General features: G+C 35.8%; 3 protein-coding genes across 8 annotated transcripts in view; 1 reads left to right on the forward strand and 2 right to left on the reverse strand.

The window, feature by feature from the left end:
* Nucleotides 1-34: 34 nt before the first annotated feature.
* Nucleotides 35-5,074, reverse strand: LOC109535200 (protein MTO1 homolog, mitochondrial). Its single transcript, XM_019901075.2, has 12 exons — nt 4,744-5,074; nt 4,389-4,507; nt 4,019-4,226; nt 3,834-3,956; nt 3,615-3,781; nt 3,337-3,553; nt 3,033-3,283; nt 2,852-2,976; nt 2,582-2,791; nt 2,331-2,496; nt 2,148-2,258; nt 35-159 (listed from the first exon to the last, which is right to left on the reverse strand). Exons 1-12 carry the CDS (start codon nt 4,940-4,942, stop codon nt 55-57), a joined length of 2,001 nt encoding a protein of 666 aa, XP_019756634.2. The 5' UTR covers nt 4,943-5,074; the 3' UTR covers nt 35-54.
* A 159-nt stretch (nt 5,075-5,233) lies between these two features.
* On the reverse strand, nt 5,234-6,940 carry LOC109535166 (GTP-binding nuclear protein Ran). Its single transcript, XM_019901029.2, has 3 exons — nt 6,628-6,940; nt 5,875-6,329; nt 5,234-5,790 (listed from the first exon to the last, which is right to left on the reverse strand). Exons 2-3 carry the CDS (start codon nt 6,304-6,306, stop codon nt 5,575-5,577), a joined length of 648 nt encoding a protein of 215 aa, XP_019756588.1. The 5' UTR covers nt 6,307-6,329; nt 6,628-6,940; the 3' UTR covers nt 5,234-5,574.
* A 28-nt stretch (nt 6,941-6,968) lies between these two features.
* Nucleotides 6,969-22,951, forward strand: part of LOC109535165 (syntaxin-1A) — a 47,212-nt gene continuing 31,229 nt past the window's right edge. For 4 of the 6 annotated variants that reach the window (XM_048666861.1, XM_019901023.2, XM_019901024.2 and 1 more), the window contains exons 1-3: nt 6,969-7,149; nt 12,667-12,759; nt 12,870-12,969. In XM_048666861.1, the coding sequence (XP_048522818.1) occupies nt 7,117-7,149; nt 12,667-12,759; nt 12,870-12,969 (226 nt within the window). In that variant the 5' untranslated portion in view covers nt 6,969-7,116. The remainder of the gene's footprint in view (nt 7,150-12,666; nt 12,760-12,869; nt 12,970-22,951) is intronic. The other 2 variants (XM_019901026.2, XM_019901025.2) reach the window with 1 other exon arrangement.

A 22,951-nucleotide genomic window follows, 5' to 3' on the forward strand; every position in this document is an offset into this window, starting at 1 on the left:
TGGATATTAGCAGGGACCAAGAAAAGAAATTCAATTTTCAAAACGTTGATATATTTATGCTGATAGGCCGGATGCGGTATGGTTTTGGTATTTCACATATCTTAATAACCTGAGAATAGAAGATGGTGTCACTCCAGGTATACGGCTAGCTGCAGCAATCTGCAAAAACGGCAACATTCACATCGTACAAGCACAAAGTTACAACATATATGAGGCGAAGTAGTCCTGGGTAACACTGTGTTGAGTTGCGCTTTTGCGTTGATGCCGCTCTGTGAGTTCGTGAGTTATAGCTCATCGCGCCTCACTGGCCTCATAGTTAGAATTAGTTGAAATTTCGTTGGTTTCTATCATCGCCCGGAAATTGAGCAACACGCTTTTTTAAGTGATTTCTTCGCGGTTTTTTGCTTAGTCTACATTTTTAGACACAAAATTAATTCGGTTATTAATTTTAGTTTTGGCGTTGTACATTAATCACTGCAGATGAACGTCAGACAAATATAAATGGATCCAAATTTAAAGTTAAATTAGTGAAAGATCGGCGCTTGGAGCGTTTTTCGTTTAGCTGTTAAGTGTTAAGTTGGAACGTGAAATTTGCCTTTAGAAATATTGCAATTCGAACAGGCACTATCTACAAAAATGTCAACAATAAACAAACTGGAATCGAACTACCAAGTAAAGCGTGAATCATCGAAAGGACGAACAATTATATGATTAGATAATCATGTTTATATTCTGTAGTTAGGTGTCTTTTTTGTCGAAAAGGTGTTTGAATGACTGTTCAGTTTGCTACCGACAGAGGATGAAATAGGTCGATCATCATTTGTGTCGTGTGAATCGCGTTCTTAGATGGGAAATATAGAATCATTGTGGATCTTATGGCAAGTGCGGTAGTTTGTGAACGTGTAGTGGATTTATGGGTAGAAAATGGAGGATAGGGCGCCAGCTTGCAGAAAACTGCTAAGAATGATCTCTAATCTATAAATATTTGAACTTTTTTGAGCAACTGAAGTTTTATCGATTCTTTATACTTTTCTCTTTGCTTTGCTGATTTCAAATAAGTCTAAATTTGGACAGATTTCCTGCTGTACTGAACGCATTTTCTTCTTTCTTTCCAGGTGGCACTACGCAGCTTTCGGTAAGCTTACCATTACTTTCCCTCTGGTACATGTAGAACTTTTAGTCCCATATTCATCAACTGACTCATAGAGTGGATTGACATCAATTGAGCTATTCTTTGGTACTTGATTTTTAAACTTTGGGAGGCTTTGTATTTTTATATGAAGCCCATGTAAAACTTTTCGCTAAATAAACACCTCAGATCGGGAAATTTGGGTTCCAGTATTCAATACAAGAATGGTTGCAGATTACTGATAGTGTGGATTTCCTTCACAAGAAATTTTTTGACTTTGAACTTGTACTTTGATAAAATTTTGGGCGGCTTTACATTTTTACATTAAGCTCATCTGAAGCTTGTCTCCAAAAAAACAAAAAACTGTTTCAGATATGCAACTATGGGTTTCTGTTTTGTTTTTTATCAAAAAAGTTCAAGATTTTTAGTTGGATAGTGAATCATTGGATAGAGAATTGTTAATTCGATTCAGTTGTAACAATGTCCGTGAGTAAATTCTGTTAGATTTGTCGCAAAAAGTTACACGAAATTTGAATATCAGACATTTACGTGCAACTTTTTGCCAGAATTTCATTAAAAAAAGGAGAGTTTGCAGTTGTGTAAAAGCTTTCATTTTTAAATCAACATTTAAGAAGCGCGCAAAATTCAGGATTTCATGTGATTTGAATGAATGTTTAGGTTTGAAGAAATTTTGACGACATTTACAGAGCACTGTTCTTTACTGAACGCACAGCTCTGAACTTTTAGAGTAATTTTAGTTTCGGAGAAATTTGTTTTCGAAAAGTGTCCCGCAATAGTTCTTAGAAATCCTGCGAAATTTTTCTTAGCGAGTGAAGTTCGAAATTATGACGGCGTTTAGACCGCACTCTTCTTTACTGAGCGCACAAACAACTTGTACAGCAGGCCTGTGTGCCGAACTGTGTCGAAAGCCCTTTCCATAACGAGAAGCAGCATTCCCGTACTTTCAAGCGGCATATTTGTGTAGCACTTCAACTAATAGTTTATTATTACAACTTACGGTTTGTGGTTGGACTGCCAAAAGTTTTTCTCTTTCCTCCATACTCAAGCTCAAGGACTCGGAGTTGTAATTTAGATCCTCGGGCAGCATCAGAGCTTCATTTGCTCTCACCTGCACCCAATAAGCTGGTTTAATCAACTGCTTTTCCCCGAATATTTTTTTAACCCAATTAAACCCCTGTACCTCATTGACTTCTTCATATTGCTCAGCAGCCGCTCGTTCGTATGTCGCCTCAATTTGAAGTCGCGTCGTTAGAGCCTGATCGTAAGTCAAAGGCAACAAAGCAGGTTCAGCTGTGGCCATTAAATTGATTGTGATATCGTTATTAATATCTAGCATTTCCCAAGCACTGAAATGATTTGCGATTTATGTGAAAGGCTGTTACATATTTTTTTAGCAGTTGAATAATCGACGAGGAAAGGGAAGCAATATACCTTCTTTTGGTGTTGTTTTTAACAATGACGGCCCCCATAAGCCTCCTCCACTGGTTGGAGACGTTAAACGTGCTTTTCAATAAAGCGATTCCATCCTTTAACTTTCTCTGAACATTTACCATGTTCTGATACCGTTCTTTGGACACACATCCGACTGCATATCCTTTAGCAGTCAACCGTTGATCTGCGTTGTCAGGCCTCAATGTTAATCTATTAACCAATTATGCCCCTTACGGTCAAAGCATGTGAATAAATATTCCATTAATTTACCTGAATTCAGCACGGCTAGTGAACATTCTATAGGGTTCAGTGGTGCCCATTGTAGTAAGATCGTCCACCATAACTCCAATGTAGCCTTCAGTCCTGCTGATTATTAGCGGTGGGGTTTTTAGAGCCTAAATTGCATAGGACAGTGAGCAAAAAAATATACAAAAGTGTCAGTTTTAAATACTTTGGCTGCGGCATTAATTCCGGCTAGAATTCCTTGGGCGGCCGCTTCTTCATAACCAGTAGTGCCGTTAATCTGACCCGCCAAAAACAGCCCCTTAACTTTTTTAACTTCCAAAGAAGGACTGAGTTCTCGGGGATCGACAAAGTCGTATTCGACCCCATATCCTGGTCGGAGAATTTCCACTTTTTCCAAAGCGGGAATTGCATGCACAAGCTGCTCTTGGAGGTCTTCTGGTAGCGTACACGACAATCCTATCCAGGAAATAATTCAGTTATTTGTCATCAGAAACATTTCCTAAAATTACCGTTCGGGTATATCACATTGCTATTAAGGCCTTCAGGTTCTAACCACAGCTGATGTTCTCTTCCCCCAAATTTCAGCACTTTCGACTCAATACTGGGGCAATATCTGGGGCCGGTTACTTCCTCAAAAACATGCCTGTTCAGGTGAATGTTATTCTTTACTATGTCTTCGATTTTCGAGTTGGTGTTTGTCAAATAGCAAAGCACCTGATCGTTGGGCTGCAATGTTTTAAATAAGCACAACGCGACTGATGAGTTAGATAAAATATTAAAGACGTACATCGATCCACACAGAGCTGTTCATGAAGGAAAATGGAAGTGGAGGATTGTCCCCTTTATGGGGGATACACCGATCGTAATCAATAGTTTTGGCGTTTAATCTTGGTGGCGTGCCTGTTTTTAGACGCCCCATTTTCAAGTTTAATTGCTTTAAGGTATTTGAAAGACCTAAAATGTTTATTACTCGCTGTAAGATACTAAAACAGAGTTAGCGGAATACCTATGGCCGGCTCATCGCCTATTCGACCAGCTGGAAATACTTTCAGCCCTATGTTAATCCTGCCATTTAAAAAGGTTCCAGTGGTTATTACAACGCAGTCAGACTGTATTCTTGTACCGTCATCTAAAATATCGAAAATCTCTAAACTCGTAGCGATCCAGTGACTATGGAATAACTCAGCTTACTCAATAGAATTCCTTTACAGTCCACAATGGTTTGATTATTCGCATCAGTATAGCTGTTTTCTATGATTAAGTCCTCAACTGGAGAAAACAGAATGTCCAAATTCTTAGTTTTTTCAAACAGTTCATCTTGGATGTGTTTTTTGTATAATTCACGATCGATTTGTGCTCTGTATCCCCATACTGCTGGGCCTTTCCTTCTGTTGAGAATCTTAATAAATGCATAATTATGAACAAAAGAAAATTCATAAAAGCTCAGGTAGTTAGTTATGTGGGTTTTTACAAGTGTACGTGTAGAAAAAGTTGGCTTTTTATTAAACGAGAGCTGCGTAGGAGTGAGGAATGAAATGGAAAGAATCGTAGTAATACCTACTTTGTACTGAATGCCGGACTGATCGCAAATTCTACCACAAACTCCATCCAAAGCATCAACTTCACGCATTAAATGCCCCTTTCCTATTCCTCCAAAGGATGGATTACAAGACATTTCTCCTAAAATTGACGACGAATGAATTTTGAGCTCATTATTTAGATTCTGTATAATGCCGAATTAAGAAAGGTTGCCGAAACTACATGTAATTCACATTTTTAAATATGATTGAAGTAGAGAAACTAAATCTGGTTCAACAACCCTGAAATAAAGCGTAAGCCAACTGTTCCCATCCCTCTATAATTGGACAAATTTAGGGCTCCCATGACGAGCCACAAGCCCGCTGTTTTCCACTTACCCACAGTATTTTTTTTATGTGTGATTAACAGGGTTTGCGAGCCCATTCGCGCTGCAGCCGCACAGGCCTCCGCTCCAGCATGTCCTCCTCCCACAACAATAACATTGTAACGTTTATTTGGGGTAAATTGAGACAGCGGCCTGTTAAGGCTTTGTGGAGCTGCTCTGACCAGACGTGAAGATTTTCTTAAAACCAGCATGAGATCGTTGTATTTCAGCGCTTACCAGAGGCAGGTTTCTTGATGATACAGTTGATTCTCTAAGGTGATATAGAACATATTAGAGGTTAAAGCATTTCAAAACAAATATATAACCTCATTTGGGACCAGACAAGTGGTTCTTTGTCTTACATCTGATGGTATAGAGTGAGAAATATAGAGTTCTTACGGTATAACTATCTCCGATTTTTTATTATTGGGAAAATTGAGACTGGTAGAACATCGGAAATTAATGAGTAAAAAATTAGGTGGTGGCTGTAAAAAGGCAGGGAATGACAAAAAATACGTTTATTATATTATGCGAGTATGACAAAAATAAAAACATGCATACCTAGATTATAAAGAGCTATAAGTTTAAACACCTAATTAGTTATATTTTCAATGTGGCTTTGCAGAGCCAATCAGACTTAACCATTTCCAAAACAAGACGGTTGGATAGAAAAATATTAACGTTTTATTATCAAAATTAAAAAGAAAACATCACCCAAGGGTAGCTGGAGAGTAACAAATCGAGCCGTATATCTGGATAGCCATTGAATCCGGATTAAACAATTACTTTAAATGGACTACTTAGCAAGTCTTTATAAACGTTATTTACATACAACAGTGTTAATTTAAAGATCTTCATCGTCGTCAGGTAAGGCGGTGTTTTGGGCCTCAACGAGGTCCTTTTCGATTTGCTGCTGCCATTGGGGATCCATTTGGATCTCTGGGGGCACGAGGGCGGGCATAGCGACGAATTCCAAATTGGGGTCTCCAATCAATTTTCTGGCTAGCCACAAGAAAGGCTTTTCAAAATTGTAGTTGGACTTAGCGGATATGTCGTAATACTGGAATAAAAAGGTTTTTAATTAATGTAGAGCAATTAAACCTCATGAGCAGGTGTCGTGCACAAAATGGACATTTCATGTTACCTGTAGGTTCTTTTTCCTGTGAAACACGATGCTTTTGGCCTTAACTTTCCGGTCCTTAATGTCGACTTTGTTGCCACAAAGCACAATTGGAATGTTTTCACAGACTCTGACCAAATCCCTGTGCCAGTTGGGGACATTTTTGTAGGTTACTCGAGAGGTGACATCAAACATGATAATGGCACATTGGCCCTGAATGTAGTAGCCATCTCGCAGTCCTCCGAATTTCTCTTGGCCGGCTGTGTCCCAGACATTGAACCGAATGGGGCCTCTATTGGTGTGGAACACCAAAGGATGCACTTCCACCCCCAGGGTGGCAACGTACTTTTTCTCGAATTCTCCAGTCATGTGCCGTTTCACAAAGGTGGTTTTTCCAGTACCACCGTCTCCAACAAGCACACACTTAAACGTTGGGGCATCCAGTTCAGTAGCCATGATCTAGCTTTGATTTTCTTTGCCTGCAAAGGAATTAGTAATTGTCACAGTGAATGGAAAGTTCCAGCACAACTATTAATAACTGATGCAATTTTTTAAGGAAACAACTGCTTGGAAGAAGCGTTCAAACGGCGTCTGTGGACAGATTTCACGTGTAGGTTAAGAATTCTTTTGATTTTGAAGCTTAGGGAATGGCGGTAAAAACGTCTCATAGGAATTTGACATTCAATCACCGACTTTAGGGATGAATATCTCGGTAAATAGAAAGTAAATGGGAAAAATAAAGGCAGATGAGTCACTAGCAGGGATGAAACAACCTACCTTGAGAAGAAAAACGCTTGAAAACAAGCGATGGTACAGAGATTCGACGATTACTAATGCAAGCACCGAAAGTCGTTAGAGATCACAATGGCGTTCACAACTGTATGAGGCCGACTGGTTGCCGATTCAAACCGACATCCGCTGGTAAACGAAGTTTAAAGACGGCAAGGGCACAGTTTGAAGAGAAAAATCATCAAATCCGTAAATCCCGCAGCAAATTAACTTTTCGCTTATTATTTATCGGGAAAATGTAAAAAAAGTGGAAAAATCAGCTGATGACGTCACAGAAAATTCCGACGTCACATGGACATGCGCTATCCAGGGACGGCACTGCAGAACTCTATCGATTTTCGAGTGGTGACCGTTCGCTTAAAGTTGGCGGATTTGTCGGGTTTAGTTCTCGTTGTCGTGTTGTTTGTGTAAAATCATTTGAATGGGATTATTTTGCAAAACATTCTTTTAGTGGTGTGAGACTCAAGTCGGATCAAAATGACCAAGGATAGATTAGCGGCCCTCGTTGCGGTGAGCCAACCCACTTTCCCTAAACTTCATTAGGATTTTTAATTCATTCAAGATCATGCAATTGCTTTGATTGACGAAAATCGCGAGCATTATTATGCTCATTTTGCCAATTCGATTGTTTTTAATCTGTTGACAATCTAGCCTGGTCTAAATTGGGGAATAGTATCACTTTCAACTGTTGCTAAGTTTTGCCAGAAATCAAGGAGGTTAGGGAAATTTTGCCAACATTGTCACTTAAATCAAGCCCCACCCCTTGGAATCTCGCTACTGAGTCATTTTTTCCGGGGGGATTCCTACTTATTAAAAACCGGTGTTCACTTTTTCTTCTATTTCCTTGCAACACCTTCAATGAATCATTATTTGGGTATAAGCGCCAAGTACCCAAGTTTCTAGGTCAAGGCCCATTGGTCGAAGTGATCCTATGAATCGAATTAAATGTTTGGAGTTACTCTATTTTTTTACTCTATTTTCACACTAATTCGAGTAACTAAAACAATTCCCGAATTCATTTGGTAATTCGATAATAGTATTTGTTTTGATGCGACTGCAAAATAAAAAACACGAATATTGAACTTTGTGAATCGGCATACAGGGTGTCCCAATTTCGGCACTTTTATAAGGTCTCCTTATAAAAGTCCCGTTATAAAGTCAGTGCTATCAAAAAAGTAGCAAAGGTGTCGCTTTTATCACAATTTTAAAAATTTTACTCGCTTAGGAGATACCTACAGGAGAAAATAAAAAACTTGTCAATTTCAAACCCTATATTTTCCTAGTTAAAAGTGGTAGAGAAAAATATTTCATGCCAAAGGTTCTTTATAATGACTTGAGTTGAGTCAATTCAACTGCTGTGTTCAGAATAAGTGTATGGGGTTAGGTAAAAAAGTTATCGGACCTAAGATTTTTTAAAAATTGAACACTGTATATTTTTATTTAAAAATATAGCATTTTTAGGTATATTTCCAATAATAAGCACTCCATACCTAAGTAGAGTTGAGTCCGGATATAACAAACTTGAAAAATGAACTAAAACTGGTTTGTTATATCCGGAGTTCGCTATAAGCGAATAATAACACAAAAACATGTGGTGTATTTTATTTCGTTACTTTTACATATAGTAGTAGAAGTTAGTAGGTATAACTAAAAAGAACACAAAAAGATAAACAGAACACAATTTGAAATTTACTTCATAGTCTTCAATTTTTGTTTGAACATTTCTACTGCAAAAATAAATGTTATTTATGTAGTTTTCAAGACCACAAAATGACTCCCAGATATGATTAGGAACTTGGCGTGATTGTAGAAAATTCCTTCCTCATTATCGCTTAAAGCTGTAGATGAGGTTACGGCGTCTATAATTTGCTCATCGGTCAACAGTTCTCTTGTAAGATAGCCATTATCAATGCTCACATATTCGAAGAAATTGAAATCACTCAATTTGATTTTAACTTGTTCTTCGACAAAATTGTGCACATCTTCATCTGAGTTTGTTGAGCGTGGAAGTTCGTTATAAACGGAAAGTGAATATACAACTAACCCAAAAAGTGATCGTTATATCCGGAAGTTCGTTATAAACGGGATCGTTATAACCAGTAAAAAATACGTTGGGTATTATGAATGACGTTTCAATTAAAGGACAAAAGTTTGTTTTACCAGAAAGTTCACTATAACCGGGTTTATTATAAGCGGACTTTGCTGTATATTGTAATGGTTTTCTATGCAATTTATTTAAACTTTTTTACTAAGTGACAATAGGCCATGAAACCAAAGCTAATATCCTAGAAACAAACTGCGATTTTCGCCCTTATTTTTCTCATATTTGAAAAATTCGAGTAATAATGAATCTTTTTGAAATATGTAGCTACATAATGTACGGGGATTTTCAAATTATGAAGAAACCACCCTGTACAGTGTGAATAAGGGCAGGAATAAATTCGATTAAAATCCAAGGAACTTTCTTTGAAGAAAAACGCTTGGGCACGTATATTATCATTTTTAAGTGCGCATTTTTTGATAAAAAATTTAAATGCTCAGGGTTATATGTATTATGGTCGTGTTACGACCCTCCAAGTCCAATTGCAAATGTGAACCCTATTTTTTTGTGAAATTTTGAATTCTGCATAAAACTTCCATTATTTAGCAATATTAACATTTTGGGACAAATGGTGGTTGAAAAATCAAAGGTACTTAAATGGATTGAATCAGAAACAATCTATTTATCTCTAATTTTGTAGTTATGAATAAGTTTGCTCTCCCAAAAGGAAGAATTTTTGATCTCAAAAACTGATGAATGTTTTAACACTTTGTAAATTATAAATTTTATACAACATGTTTTAATTGTGAATTGGTGTTTGTAGTTTGTGTAAAATTTTAAATCTGATGAAGGCGCGGTTGTCTCGCCGAAACGTAATGAATTAAACGATGTTTCAAAATTTTGACTTCACACTTTGACTGAAACTCAGTAAAGATAGGAATATCATAACAAGTTATGAATAAGCTCATATTGAAGAAATTTTTTTCGGCCACTGCCTGAATTAAAGTTCATTATTTTTTCATCATATTAAAAAAAAATTTATAACTGAAGGTGAGCATACCTATTTTTATCATCAAATGCCATCTTTCAGGAGATCTTTTTAATTTAAACACACTTCTTAGCTTAAAATGAGCTGAGTTTTTTAGGTTTTAATTTTTGTAAAGTAAAGGCATTTTTCTTCGATTGCATTTGAATTGGTAAAAAAAAATTAACAAATTTACCTTTCCGCCTGAAAAATGATTACAAATGGCCTAAAAATACGCTTTTGGCAAAGATTAATATAAAAATAAGCGATTACTTAAACAGAACGAAGATACAGATAAAGAAACATTGAATGAGATCGCAAAAACTAAGAACAACAAAAGCATTTTGAAGTTACTAAGTTGAAGTAATTGTGATGTGTTGGATACAGAAATTTTTTAAGAAATTCTGCTTATTAAGGGGACGCATGTTTTACCGCTGATAACCAATCAGAGTTCGGTGAAGTACATTTCGAAATTATACTGGAACAACTTCCATCTCTTATTTGGTGTTTGCAGCTTACCCAGGCCAGCTGAAATAACTCGCACATTTCCAAGATACATGAATGAATGTATGCGAATATCAATATCAATAGCTATTTGTGTGCGGTATAATATCAAAGCAAAAAATACATTTTAAGGTAGACCCTTTTAATTGTTATGTAACAAGTTTAGTAGGACTTTTTAAGCGTTTGACTGAATCGAGTCCCCACTTCAATCAATGAGTGATAAATCGGGGCGCACTGGGGGTTAGGAAAGAGAATGCTTTTGCGTTTAGGGTTTAAGAGGATTCTTTTTTCGCTTTACTAAGGAGCATGTCAAAGGACCAAGTTGATTCAGTAAATTCAAAGCAAAAGATACATTTTTTATGTTGCAAACGCTTTGAAACAGGAAGGCAGTTTCATCCCGAAAAAAAATTTCGAAAACATGCGCGCATAGGAAGTTAGCGATATGCTTGCCTTATGAAAATGTCTTTACTAACTAATGATTTCTTATGGGTGTTTCTTGTGGAAACACCGGGAAACAGCTACTTTTCCACAAGACACCGAAAATTGTCTTCTTAGTTTGTACCCCTAACATTTCCCACCATACTCGAAGCTGCATGCGAAAATATCCATACTTTGAGAACTGTTAAGATCGCCAATCTCAACCAGTTCAAGATCATTTAATAAGTTTGGCCTATTTTCATAATAAAGGTCAAAACCAAGACTCTTGAGTAGCTTTCGAGAGTTTCTGCTTTTACACTCTGAACTTGTACTTTTGTGCCAAAGGCGTTCAGTAAGTTACGCGATAGTTACTAAGAATACATAATTTGAAACCTAAAACTGTCCCCTTTTAAAGACCAACATGCTTTTGTGTTCTAGATTAGATAAATTTAAATTTACTAGCAGTGACAACGACAAATCGAAAAATCCCACATTAGCAGTCCAAAACATCAAACTGCTGTAAAAGTGAAAAGTTCTAATATTCACCCATAATAAGTGGCCTAATTGATAATACATGTCTACCGTGCACGGTATTTTTATTCTTATCTGCCTAATTTACACAAAATTGGGCTACTTTTGCCTGGGAAAGTCTGCACGCAAATCACATAAATATAATATTCTCACACACGAGGCAACCATACGCTGCACACAGTGGCTGTAGCAATAAATAAACTTAATAGAATTTTGTATTAATATGTATCATCGATTAGGGTCAGTATAACGAATCTTATAGCGTTATTTGTCGAGGGTTTAGCGAATAATCCCTTCATGTAATTTTTTCAAGATCCATACTCTTGATTTACACCGCGCAAAAACAACTTGCGGCTTTTTGCGTGGAAACTGCTTCTATTTTCCAAGCGATGCTTTACCTCGTTACAGCGCCATTTAATGCTCTATCCAATGGTGCAGAAATGAGCGCTCTATAGCTCAACCTGTTACTGAGAAATGAACGAAGAGGTGGCGAAAAATGTGAAATTTTAGCTTAATCTTTCATCTAAATGTGTGCCGTCCAAATATCGCATTTTGTGTTGAAAACTGCTAGTATCTTTTTACTCACCTTACTTATTGAATCAGGATTTTAATTTTCTATTCAATAATAAGAAATCGGGCTTTGTGGCCAAAATGGTTCTTGAGGAACGTTGCAAAAGGCGGCGCTATGTTTGGAAAAACTATTCGCCAATACCACTCATATTCACACATTTTTATATTTTCTTTACGTTTGCTTTCCGATATCTCTATAATTATTTTGTTGGAATTAGTACGGATTGTTAGTATTGCGTGAGTGTTAATTGGGTCTTTTTGCGCAAAATGTGTATTTTGTATGAGTTTATATTTTATTTTTGTAAGTACAATGGTACGTCGAGTTATTTTTCACGGATCAAAAATCTACTCCTGACTGTTCTAGTCATTGATTATTGACAAAAAAAGCACCAAATTAGATCGAATCAGAAGTAATTTGTTGGATACTCGGGTTGGCACCAGTCGATGTTTCTTACCACTCTCCTTTTTTTTTCTATGTCAAGCGCCAATCGTACGTTGTTAATTTAGTTTAAGAATTAAGTCCAGAACAGTGTGGATTTTATTTTGCTTTTATCGTAACAGCGGAAGTAAAATTTATGATTTTCTTTTAATTTTTAAATTCTAGCAGTCGAGATGGGCGATTATAACCCGAAACAGTCATAAAGTGTAATAAGGAATGTGATATAAAATATGTTTTTTGTAATTAAGTGTTGATATTCCTAAAAAGAAAGGGTTTAAACTGCAGTTTATGTTGTCGTAAACTGAGATGGCATTCGTATACTTTATCAAACTTTCTTCGAAGGAAATGCGTATTTTCCAAAGAGCTTATTTTTCAGTTCCTCATTTCTATTGTTTACATGCATATTAAATGACCTGAATGGATTTAAAATGATTCATTGTTTTGTGACCCATTAACGACTGTTTTTCTTGTTTTCTTATGGTACGTTTTGTTCTTTTTCAGGCTCAAAGTGACGATGATGACGTGGGGACGGACGACGTCGCCGTCACCGTCGAAGGCCGCGATGGGGAATTTATGAACCAGTTCTTTCAGGAGGCAAGTACTTCCAGAATCCCTATCCATTCTATCTAATTTACCGGCACCTTCCATCTCCATGCCTAGTTGCTTTTCCACACCAAAACAAAAATCCTTTTTTTTCTTTTCAGGTGGAGGATATTCGTGAGATGATCGACAAGATCCAGGCGAATGTCGAAGAAGTCAAGAAGAAACACAGTTCGATTTTATCAGCGCCGCAGAGCGATGATAGTAAGTGTTTATTTTTTTTACATTGCACTATGAAAACTAAAAGGCTCGGTATAAAGTTTTCAAGTTTTTTAGTTTAGAAAGTAACTTTTTCACTCATATGTAATGTATGACAAACGTTCTAATCAACAGGCGTTTTTAAGGGCATCGTTACGAAAATACAGGGTGCAAAAAATTTATTAAAAAGCAAAAAAAATTAATTTAACCAAAACGAGATATTTGATAAAATTTTAAAATTTTTGTAGGAAAAAACGGTGCGCCACTGTTTTATCAAAAAATATTTAACTTGTTCATTGCTTTTTCGCTTCCAGACAAAAGCTCTTTTGAGTTTTCTTCGTATAACGCAGCATTTTTGAGTAAAAATTATATAATTGAGTTTCAATGCACGTTATAGAATCCTCTTTAGATTTTGGATTTCCTCTGGTGTTTTATAAGCAATGGACTTCGAATGTCCCCACAAGTAAAAATCAAGAGGATTTAAATCTGGTATTCTAAAGTGAGCGTTCTAAGAAATTTTATTTTGTCTCGAGCGCATCAAAAGCAATCGTCAATAATTTAAAATTTTGTATTAAAGCAGTTGTTGGTGTAAGGATTGTAAGACGTGTATTTATACGATTTACATTTTTTTACTCGAAAATGATGCGTTGTACCAAATAAAGTTAAGAGAGCTTTTTTTTTAATCGAAGGAGCAACGAAAAGCTAAAATTTGTTTTTTGATAAGTCCGTAGCACATTTTTTTCTTCAAAAATATTGAATATCATGTCGATATGCGCGACACTGATTGACTATTGATATCTGCAAAATTTTAAGTGGTTTGGAATATATTAATATATTAACAGTTTTTTTAAATAAAACTTTAACACCCGGTCGTTTCGTGACGATCCCCTTAAGAACCCTAATTTATTAGAACTTCGTCTTAAAATAATGCCAGCAATCACCTCGTAAAGTTTGCCAGAGTTATTTTTAATCACACTGTTTATTCTGTTTTGTATCATTATTTGTTGTGACAATTATATTTTCTGACTATGTTTTGGTCTTTCAATAACACCGTTAGCAGGATTGCTTCCATGCAAAACTGTCCCCGACAAGGTTAAAAAAATTTAGAAGTACATTTTAGAAGTGTGAACATTCGCTTTTAATGTTTTGGGAAGAAACTTATTAAAATTAGACGGATAAATGTTTACGTTGCACAAACAGTGACATAAATATATTGATATTAGAACAGTGGGAAAAACAATTATTTTTAGCATATTGAACTTGATGGCTACCAAGTCCAATCCTGCAATCTAAATCAATACATTTTATATATTTATTTCCTTAATTATCTCGTTTATTCTCCCAGAACAAAAAACATAATTAGTTCGAACTGCAGGTGCAAAACAAATCCCCAAGTCTGACATGTTTATTTTATTGCTTTGGGTTTTTTGTCGGTCAAATGTTTCAGCTGCGGCATTTTCGTAAAGCTTTTTCGAAAATTTATCTGCGTTTCTAATCTGAAAACTCAAATAGATTTTAGCAATAAATTCACAGCGATTTTTCTTATATGGGCAATAAATTCGATTCAATTTGAGAACAAGGAAAACAGACAATCCCAACTGATAAAGTTGCCGGTGAATTGGACGAATCTTCGTATTGTTTCAAGATGATGTATGGCGTGTTATTAATTTTCGGGAGCGAGCTCATCCCGATATTCTGCCTCCGTTCTATCCGACATTAATAACAGGCCCGTTGGCAGAGGTTTAACCTGGACACGAGAATATGCCCAAGGATAATTTCGAAGACTAATGGCTGCAGATTGTGGCTCCATTCTATTTTCTTTTTTTCATTAAATATTATTGTCTTTATCTTGAGGTCTCCCGGGCAGTGCAAACATTTATTGATGGCAAAAGTAGGTTGATGGTTGAAGGAAAAAATTGGACGTTTATCAGCCGCAGAACGTTCATGCATATTTGCCCTATTTCTACAATAGAATCATTTTCCATTCGAAATTATAGGCTGGTGTATTGCCTGCATCATTACGTTAAATGAGGCAACCTTTTACAATAGCAGTCATTATTTCAACTGACCTCAGCTACGGCAAATTTATTAAATTTGTACGGTGTTATTGTCGCATATTTATCTTTTACCAAAAGAAACGCGTTTGGTTTATTTTAGACTGGACGCTTTTACAGCCTATAATTTAGATTCTAATTTCAATAAACAAATTGTCGATGTTTGTATGGTCCTGTGGTCAGTGGTTTTTGTCCGCTAAACTTGGAACTGTGACCTCAATTTTTTATTATTAGAAAGAGCTAAAAGCACGATATTCAAACCAACACCGAAGGAGCGGTTTTTCGTTTTGGCCCTCTTTGTTCAATTTTTTAGATGGAGACTTGAAAGCTTGCAGGCTATTGACCATATCATTGAAAAATTCAAGCAGACACTGCTAAAGTAAAATATGATTCAAATTTATACTGACCTCACGTTGATGTAAATATTAAAAATAGAAACAGCGTCAGAATATTTATCATGTAGGTACATTTCAGGAAAGAATTGTGGTTTAATTTTTTCTAATGTGTTTAGCCCACACCATTAGGTGATATGTGGAAGTTGGCCACTTATAAATAATAAGCATCGGTTTAAAGCCGGGTACTTTTAGGCAATTTCTTGTATTGTAGTTTGGAAGCATTTAGCTCTATTGAAGCACTCAATCATTTGAATCACTAGTAATAGCCCGGATTTCTATCAGTCATGTTGTTATTTATTTAAATTGGTTTTCATTTTAGTAGCCCATTGGGAAATTCCGATAATTTTTCTTACTTGGGAGCGAATTCTCAAAATCACTTAACTTTCTTTACTTAATGTAAATCTATGCAAAAAAACATGTTTTTTTGGTTTTACGATGATTACAGTAAGAAAATAATAAAAAAGCTTGTAAATTTTCACACAAGATTCACGGTCTTCAGACAGAATCTTTGCATTTTTTTTGGAAATTTAGTCAGCTTTCAATTGACCGCTCTGTACGTTGTTGTTGATTGAGATTCGGGTTTAGGTGTTTCTCAATATCAGCAGTTTTCGGGTTTTTTAAATTCATTTGCATGAAAATGTTTAGTATCTTTAAAATCTTAGTTTTTTTCTTAGTAAAATGAGCTGCTAAAGAATGTTCCTCAAAATATCTCAATCAATATTCAAAAATACCATCATGAAAAGTTTTGTAAGCAGACAGTTACAAATAACTTCAGACAGATCAGAAAGACAAATTTCGTGTTAACTGATCAAAGCTATTTGTGATGGAACTTTTTACTTTTTTTAAGTTTGCGGAACTTAAAATCATCTCTACTCATAAATATCGTAATTTTTATAATAATAATATTAAAATTCTTATTTCCATCATAATTACACATTGTAAAATAAAAACTTTAAAAAAGCGGAGCATAAATGAAAAATCAAGGGGTTTCGTGCTATGGGATTAAACATTTTTATTCATCAAAAAAGTTGATTTATGCCGACACAGTTTAAGCACAAGAAAGTGAAGACTCGGCACAACTTTAACAACAATTTCTAGATTCAAAGTTACCAAATCAAAGTTTTAAGGCGGAAGTTGTGCCGAATCATTCCGGTACGGCACAGTTTCCAACACGACAGGAAACATTTCTTAAGAATCGTGCCCACAGGGCTCGGTACAAGATTTACATCAATAAATTGTTGGTTCAGTTTTAGCAAAATCAGAACTTTAAAGGGGAAGCAGATCCAGGCGAAGATCTGCAGAAAATTAGTCCATAGTTCAAAATCGACTGGATTTGCTCCCAAAAAATATAAAATAACACGTATTTTAGGGATTAGAGCTCTTGCACTGTTGCTGATCATAATTTTCGGTTGTTCTTATATCCACGTCATGATTTTGTGGCAGAATTACTGTAATCTTTGGTGCACCGTTGAAATTTTGTCGACTGATATCTTCTTCCTGTGACACAAAATTTCTCGATAAATTATGTGTAGTTTGATGGTCTCCAATTATCATTTGGTTTTCAACAGCCGATTCCTTCCAATTGTATACTTTCCAAGAGATTCGACCTAAATGTTACAAACAATCTCGGCTTTTTAGCTTAATTGTTTGGTGCTAGAAAAACGATGATTGCACAAAAGGCTCGCTTATGGCATTACACCATTCTTTTCGATGCTTCATTGCAGTTGCAAAATATGCAAAGCAACGCAAACCGCAGTAACCGGCGTTTAATGGAAATATGCACTTACTTATAGATGTGGTTTGTCTAATGCAACGTTTCTTGCCCAGCTGTATTGAGTGTAAATCGTTAGTCAACAATGACTAAGTTTTGCGTTATTTTCCAAACTATTGTTGATGTGATTGTTGTTCAATTTCCGGTGGGAAGAGCCTACTTTTGATAAGAAGCTTCTAAACAAAATTGGATTAATTGAAATATTACTGGCAAATGTCCGTTACAAGATTCTGTAGAATTTGTCTCCATTTGGCGTATTTCCTAAATTCTTCACCTGGTCCTCCTCTGGGCTGTTACATTGATTCACGCGGAGTAACTTCGCCAGTTCTTCTTTATACTGTGCTAACAGAGTTGTGTCGTCAGCGTAACGTAACTTGGACATTTTTTGGCAAAATTCTCTTGCACATTTTCAACGGCAAATGTGCCACTATTACGGCCTATTGGACTTCTATTATCTAACGACCCTGCAGGTTATAGGTACAAGCGGCTGCATATTAATCTAATTGTCCGATACAATGCGTAATTTACGATAGTTCTGTTAACTAAATAGTTTACGGCATCAGCAAAGATAACAATTACATTTGGGTTGACCCAAATTCAAATTGAGCTAAAGTATAAAGAGGGTTTGTTATCCCCGTAATTGGGTTGACTGGATCGGAAGCACTCACACAGTTTGAAAGGGCGAGCCAGTTATTTGAAAATCTGCACACGTTTCACATGGTCGTCTGTACCTCTAAATGGAGAACGATTCCTCAGAAAAAACATTTTAAGTTCTTCGGTGGTCGATTTACCTGGGGCAAACATTAAATCCGGGATAACCGAGCTCAGTCTGAGGATGAACAGAATGTATTGGCTAATCGAACATCGTCCACTGTTATCGTTTGAAAATTAAAAAAAAAACATGTAAAAGCATATTAAATTGAACGTGGTATTCTCCAGCGATTTCAATCGAAAACGACTCTACACATCTACCTGAAAATCAGGATTAGCAGGGAAGAAATAAGACTCGCTTAGATATCAAGATCGCCTGAGCTTGAAAATTTTAAACTTGTGTTTATTTATTCTTTTATATACAAATTTAAACAATATTGGATTTCAACAACAATCACAGATTTATTCTACATTGCAGTACTTACATTTGTAATACTTTCGTTTATTCAATTGAAAAAAGAAAGATGAAAGTTCTAATGTTATGAAAAGCTTTGCCTTGGGTATATACAACCAAATGTACAATTAGTTGATTTATGAATGAGATGAAATACCAAATGTGCCGCAACGGCTGTTCTTTGATATAGTTATTCGAATAATGCTGGAAATTTTTGCGAAGCAAATTGAAATAAATACACTTGCGACACACCAGAATATTGAAGGGCTGAAATTCGGACGGATTTTATACACAAAAGAAAGGAAGTATTTTAATCCCACTTTCAAAAATCACTAGTCTTTATTTCTTTCAAAAAATGCTATCGACCAAATCTGTCGTTCCGCTCTTAAGGTTACATGTTACCCGAGACTGTAATTTTAACATCTAAAAAATGTTTTATTACTTTGTCCAAATAACTAAAGAAAGGTCACCTCATTTTTTAACTCTTAATTTAAGTAACGTTTTCCTAGAAACGGAACTGAGTTACTGCGCTCTAGCGTTGAGTTGGCGCAACAAGCCACTTGCGCCAGCTTCTAAAAATTCACTGAGTTACCCAGGCCTAGTGTGTGGCGCTAGGTCAAAAAATGTATAAATGAAAATAAAATAAAAGTTAAGCATAGGTTTTTACTAAACAGCGATCCGATTTTAAAAAATTTACATCTTCCAAACTAAGTAAAGGAAAGAGTGGATTGCACTTTTTACCATCTTGACTACATACTTGACTATAGATTATGAAAGTTCTTCAGCTGGGTAAATATTGGTCTCATAAAACATATTTTAAATCAACTGGGCTCTTTATTTTAAAAATTCGTATCTTATCAACATGGTCAGGTAGAAAGTTGAAAATTTCACCGTATTGAGCAGATACGTCAGTTGCTGAGGGTTTTGTAAAAATCGCATTAAATGCTGATTTTTTGCGCGCTTAGTAAATATCGTTGTAATAATGGAGGTTTTCACTCAACTGCGTTTCCCCTTTTAAAAATTTGCATTTTCCAAGGTAAACAAAGTAGTGATTTGCAATTTTCACCATCTTGAGAACAGATTGTGAGAGTTGCATAAAAATCACTCTAGATTCTGCTTTTTGCGAGCTCAGTTAATATCGCTCTCACTCAACCGCTCTGTTTATATTTAAAAATTCGTATGTTTAAAATTTAAGCAAGTAGCCTACTGAACTGTTGATGTTTTTTTCAACTGCGCTCTTTCTTTAAAAAAATCACATTTTCCAAATGAAACCTAGAAGCGATTTGAACTTTTTACCGGCTTTAGTAATCAACTGCTTCTACAGATTCCAATAATTTCATATAAATCGGATAAAACGCAGACTTTTGGCAGCTTTGTAAATACCGTTCTCATATTGGAGGTTTTAACTCAACTGCGCTGCTTCTTTTGAAAATTCGTATCTTTTACGCTAAAAACAGAAGTGATTTGTTAGTTTTCAACACTGATCCACAATACTTGACTTTAAAGATTGGGAACGTTTCACAAAAATCATAAGTGTTGATTTTTTCTAATTGAATATGTGCCTGTTCCAAAACGAATGTGTTTTCTCAACTGGGCTATTTCTTTCAAAATTAACATTTTCCAAACTAAACCAAGAAGCGAATTCAGGTTCTTACTGTCTTTAGAAAACATTTCGTTCTAAAGGTTCTGAACTTTCTGTCTAGTAAAAATCACGATTGATCCAAACTTTCGGCAGCTTAGTGAATCTCATTCTCATAAGGGAGGTTTTACTCAATGCGCTCCCTCTTTAAAAAGTTGTATCTTCTAAACTAATAACGCTAGTAATTTGTAATTTATGCCATTTATAGAGAGTACTTGGCATGAACGATTCTGAAATTTTGATGAAATGGAAATATCCAGGAAGGCTGATTTTTTTTCTGGCTGGATAAAAACAGGACTAAATGAATAAATCCGCCAATCTAAGCTTATTCTAATCAATCTAATCTACAATTATATTCCTGTTTAGTGCGGCTGTATTTGTAAGAGTTTTAGTAGATTCTAGAGATTGTCTGCGATGTCTTGTAAGACAAAGGGGTTCTGTAATCGTCCAGTTGCCGGAGGAATTGTTTCTCCATTTTGTCTGTGGGTATTGATTCTTTGCAAGGTTTGGTGTTTGTCTCCATTTGTAGAACCATGTCATTGTTTTGCTCGACAGTGTGTGAAGTTTGTCTACTGCCTTATGGGGGTTTTGTCATGTGCGTTTAGTGCAGTGTCGTCTGCATATTCTAGTATAATTGTGATTTGCTTGCATGCTTTTTGTCGTGTATGTTGCGATTATGTATATCGTGTATACGTGGTATAAAATGTTGAAAGGGGTCTCTTGTGGTAGAGCTTTCAAGCAAGGAAATTGTGTTAGTGATTTCTAGTTGTCTGTTCTCCAGTAAGGCCCTGCCAATGTCTATTATGTATTTTGGTGTGTAAAGTTTGTGTAGTTTATAGAGTAGTCTTTTATGCCATACACTCTCGAACGCCTTCTCTACATTCTCTAAACTAAAGAAAACATCTCATACTCATACAGAAAAACACCATATTTATCATTTTAAATGCCCTCATCTCCCCATTTAGCGTAAGCCCACTTTTCTTCTCGATTTAAAACGGAGCCATCCATTATGATTTTAAAAGAGGCTGAGCCTGCAGCCCCGGTTTGTCCTAATTCTCTATCCCGTAATTTCCATCATCCCTTCTCGACACCTGCGAGCAGGCTCCATAACGAAGGGCACAGTTAATTAATTCTGAAGCTAATAATTGTTGTTTACCATTTGTTACTGGTATGTGTGTTTGTAGTTCTGCTACTAGGTCATGGAAGGAACAAGGAACTTTTTCTTAATATGTACTGTGGAGGATTATAGGCCAACTCGTGTTGATTGCATTTGCTCAATTAGCAGCAACGATAACAAAAACAAAGTCCTTGTATGTATTCGAGCAATGATGCTGGGAGATAATTAGAGATAAGGACTGATTGCTGACTAATCCACATAATAAAAAGATGCTTCATGGAAACAGTAATCGATCTTATCGTGGTTGCGATAATGGCCTGGATATAAAATCTGAATGAAAAAGGCTATGGATGTCTGAGTAAACTGTAATATCAGAACTAAATTGCATCGTCGCAGCCCAACTTTGAACTTGTCTTTTTAAGGAAATTGTATTGATTTTCACCCTGGGATTTATAACAGTCGGTAATTGGGTAAAGGTGGCACAAAAAACGACGCCGCTTTATTCAAGGGAACTAAATGCTGTTTCAAGAACAATGGGCGAAAATGTGGCAAAACGGGATTATTAGGCGGCAATGAATTACTTAGTGTTTCCTCATGAAACACATGCGGGATGTAGACTGACTGTTCAGGGTCTGAACCAGCTACTTGATCTATGACGAATGAACATCTACATTTCCGCATTTGATCATTCATTTGCTTTATTGCTATATGAAAAAGTAAATTTAATATTTCGCTTTTTATAAAAGAACATAACATTGTTCCCCCAATTTCGCCGAAAAAAAAATTAAATTTACTTGAGATGTTTTTATGCAAACTAGGGCTTTCAAATACTCATTGAAAACATTTCCTAATAATCCTTCCTCCTTTGAAGCTTCCCTTTGATATTTCAGGCAGGTAGACAACTGATTTACTTTGTATTTTATCAGCATGTCACATTTGTCTGCTTGAATATTCTGGAGCAAAAAAAGCTCGTATTAAAGTCAGCAAAACCAGAAAAAAATTGCCTCGGTTTCTGCTGCTTTCTCTTCATCCTGAATCACACCTTTTAGAATTTTGGATTTATACGAATGCGGATTTTACTGAAGGATTGTCTTCTTCCGTTTAAGCAACTGAGAAAAACATTTTCAATGTGTTTTTGCATCTTTCCTGCAACTCCTCTCTTGCTCGAATGTTTTAGTATAAAAATTCAGTTTTGATGGCCAATTCAGGATTTATTTGCATATTACACAACGATGTTGCCATTAAGGCACATGATAAGGACGTTTAGCTAAAATGCTTGTTTTATGGACAATAAAGCACAAGAGATACTTTGATAGCACGTAAGAGCATATTTACTGCTTTGACGATGCTATAAACTGTCTAAATGCTTGTTATTTTTAATAACTTTATTGAATAGTTTTCCATAAATCTGCCAGCTGGATTTTAGGGCACTTTGGGAAACATTTCAGATAACATTCGGTTATCTTTTTTAGTACTGAGTGTCTTTAATTGCAGATCTTTAACATGAGTTTTCAAAATCAATTGCCTGGTTGTATTTACAGAGTGATTTGAAATTGACGTCAATCTACTTGAGAAGTTCAAGTAAAAGTAGTAAAAAGTCTTAGAAATGAGATTTTTGCAAAAAAATAAAACATAGATCAGGCAATAATGTTTTTAGTTGCATGTAAAAACAGTGTCTTTCTGGAAACTGGTGAGTTTTTCGGGCTTTTAGGCCGTCGTGGAAAATAATATCTTCCTGACGTTTCGAAAGCAGTGGCGGCTTGCATCTTCAGAGGTGGTTTGGTCAGCGCAGCAATTAACACTTGTTAAATACTTGCTGCATCAGAAAAAAAAACGGCTGCAGATCATTGAATCTCTATCTACTACTAGAATTTAATTTTTTTTATGACTATTTGCTTTGCGGCTTT

This window comes from Dendroctonus ponderosae, unplaced genomic scaffold (assembly GCF_020466585.1).
Source record: "Dendroctonus ponderosae isolate FM_Combo_2020 unplaced genomic scaffold, Dpon_F_20191213v2 Dpon_F_20191213_5, whole genome shotgun sequence".
NCBI classification, from domain to species: domain Eukaryota; kingdom Metazoa; phylum Arthropoda; class Insecta; order Coleoptera; family Curculionidae; genus Dendroctonus; species Dendroctonus ponderosae.

Excerpts from the sequence above, each read along its gene's own strand:
- LOC109535166 (XM_019901029.2), bottom strand. The coding sequence starts at position 6,306 with ATGGCTACTGAACTGGATGCCCCAACGTTTAAGTGTGTGCTTGTTGGA. Across the intron at positions 5,791-5,874 it reads ACAGGAAAAAGAACCTACAG|TATTACGACATATCCGCTAA; the intron begins GTAACATGAAAT and ends TTTTTATTCCAG.
- LOC109535200 (XM_019901075.2), bottom strand. The coding sequence starts at position 4,942 with ATGCTGGTTTTAAGAAAATCTTCACGTCTGGTCAGAGCAGCTCCACAA. Across the intron at positions 3,284-3,336 it reads CAATGTGATATACCCGAACG|GATTGTCGTGTACGCTACCA; the intron begins GTAATTTTAGGA and ends TTTCCTGGATAG. Across the intron at positions 2,792-2,851 it reads ACTAGCCGTGCTGAATTCAG|ATTAACATTGAGGCCTGACA; the intron begins GTAAATTAATGG and ends ATTGGTTAATAG.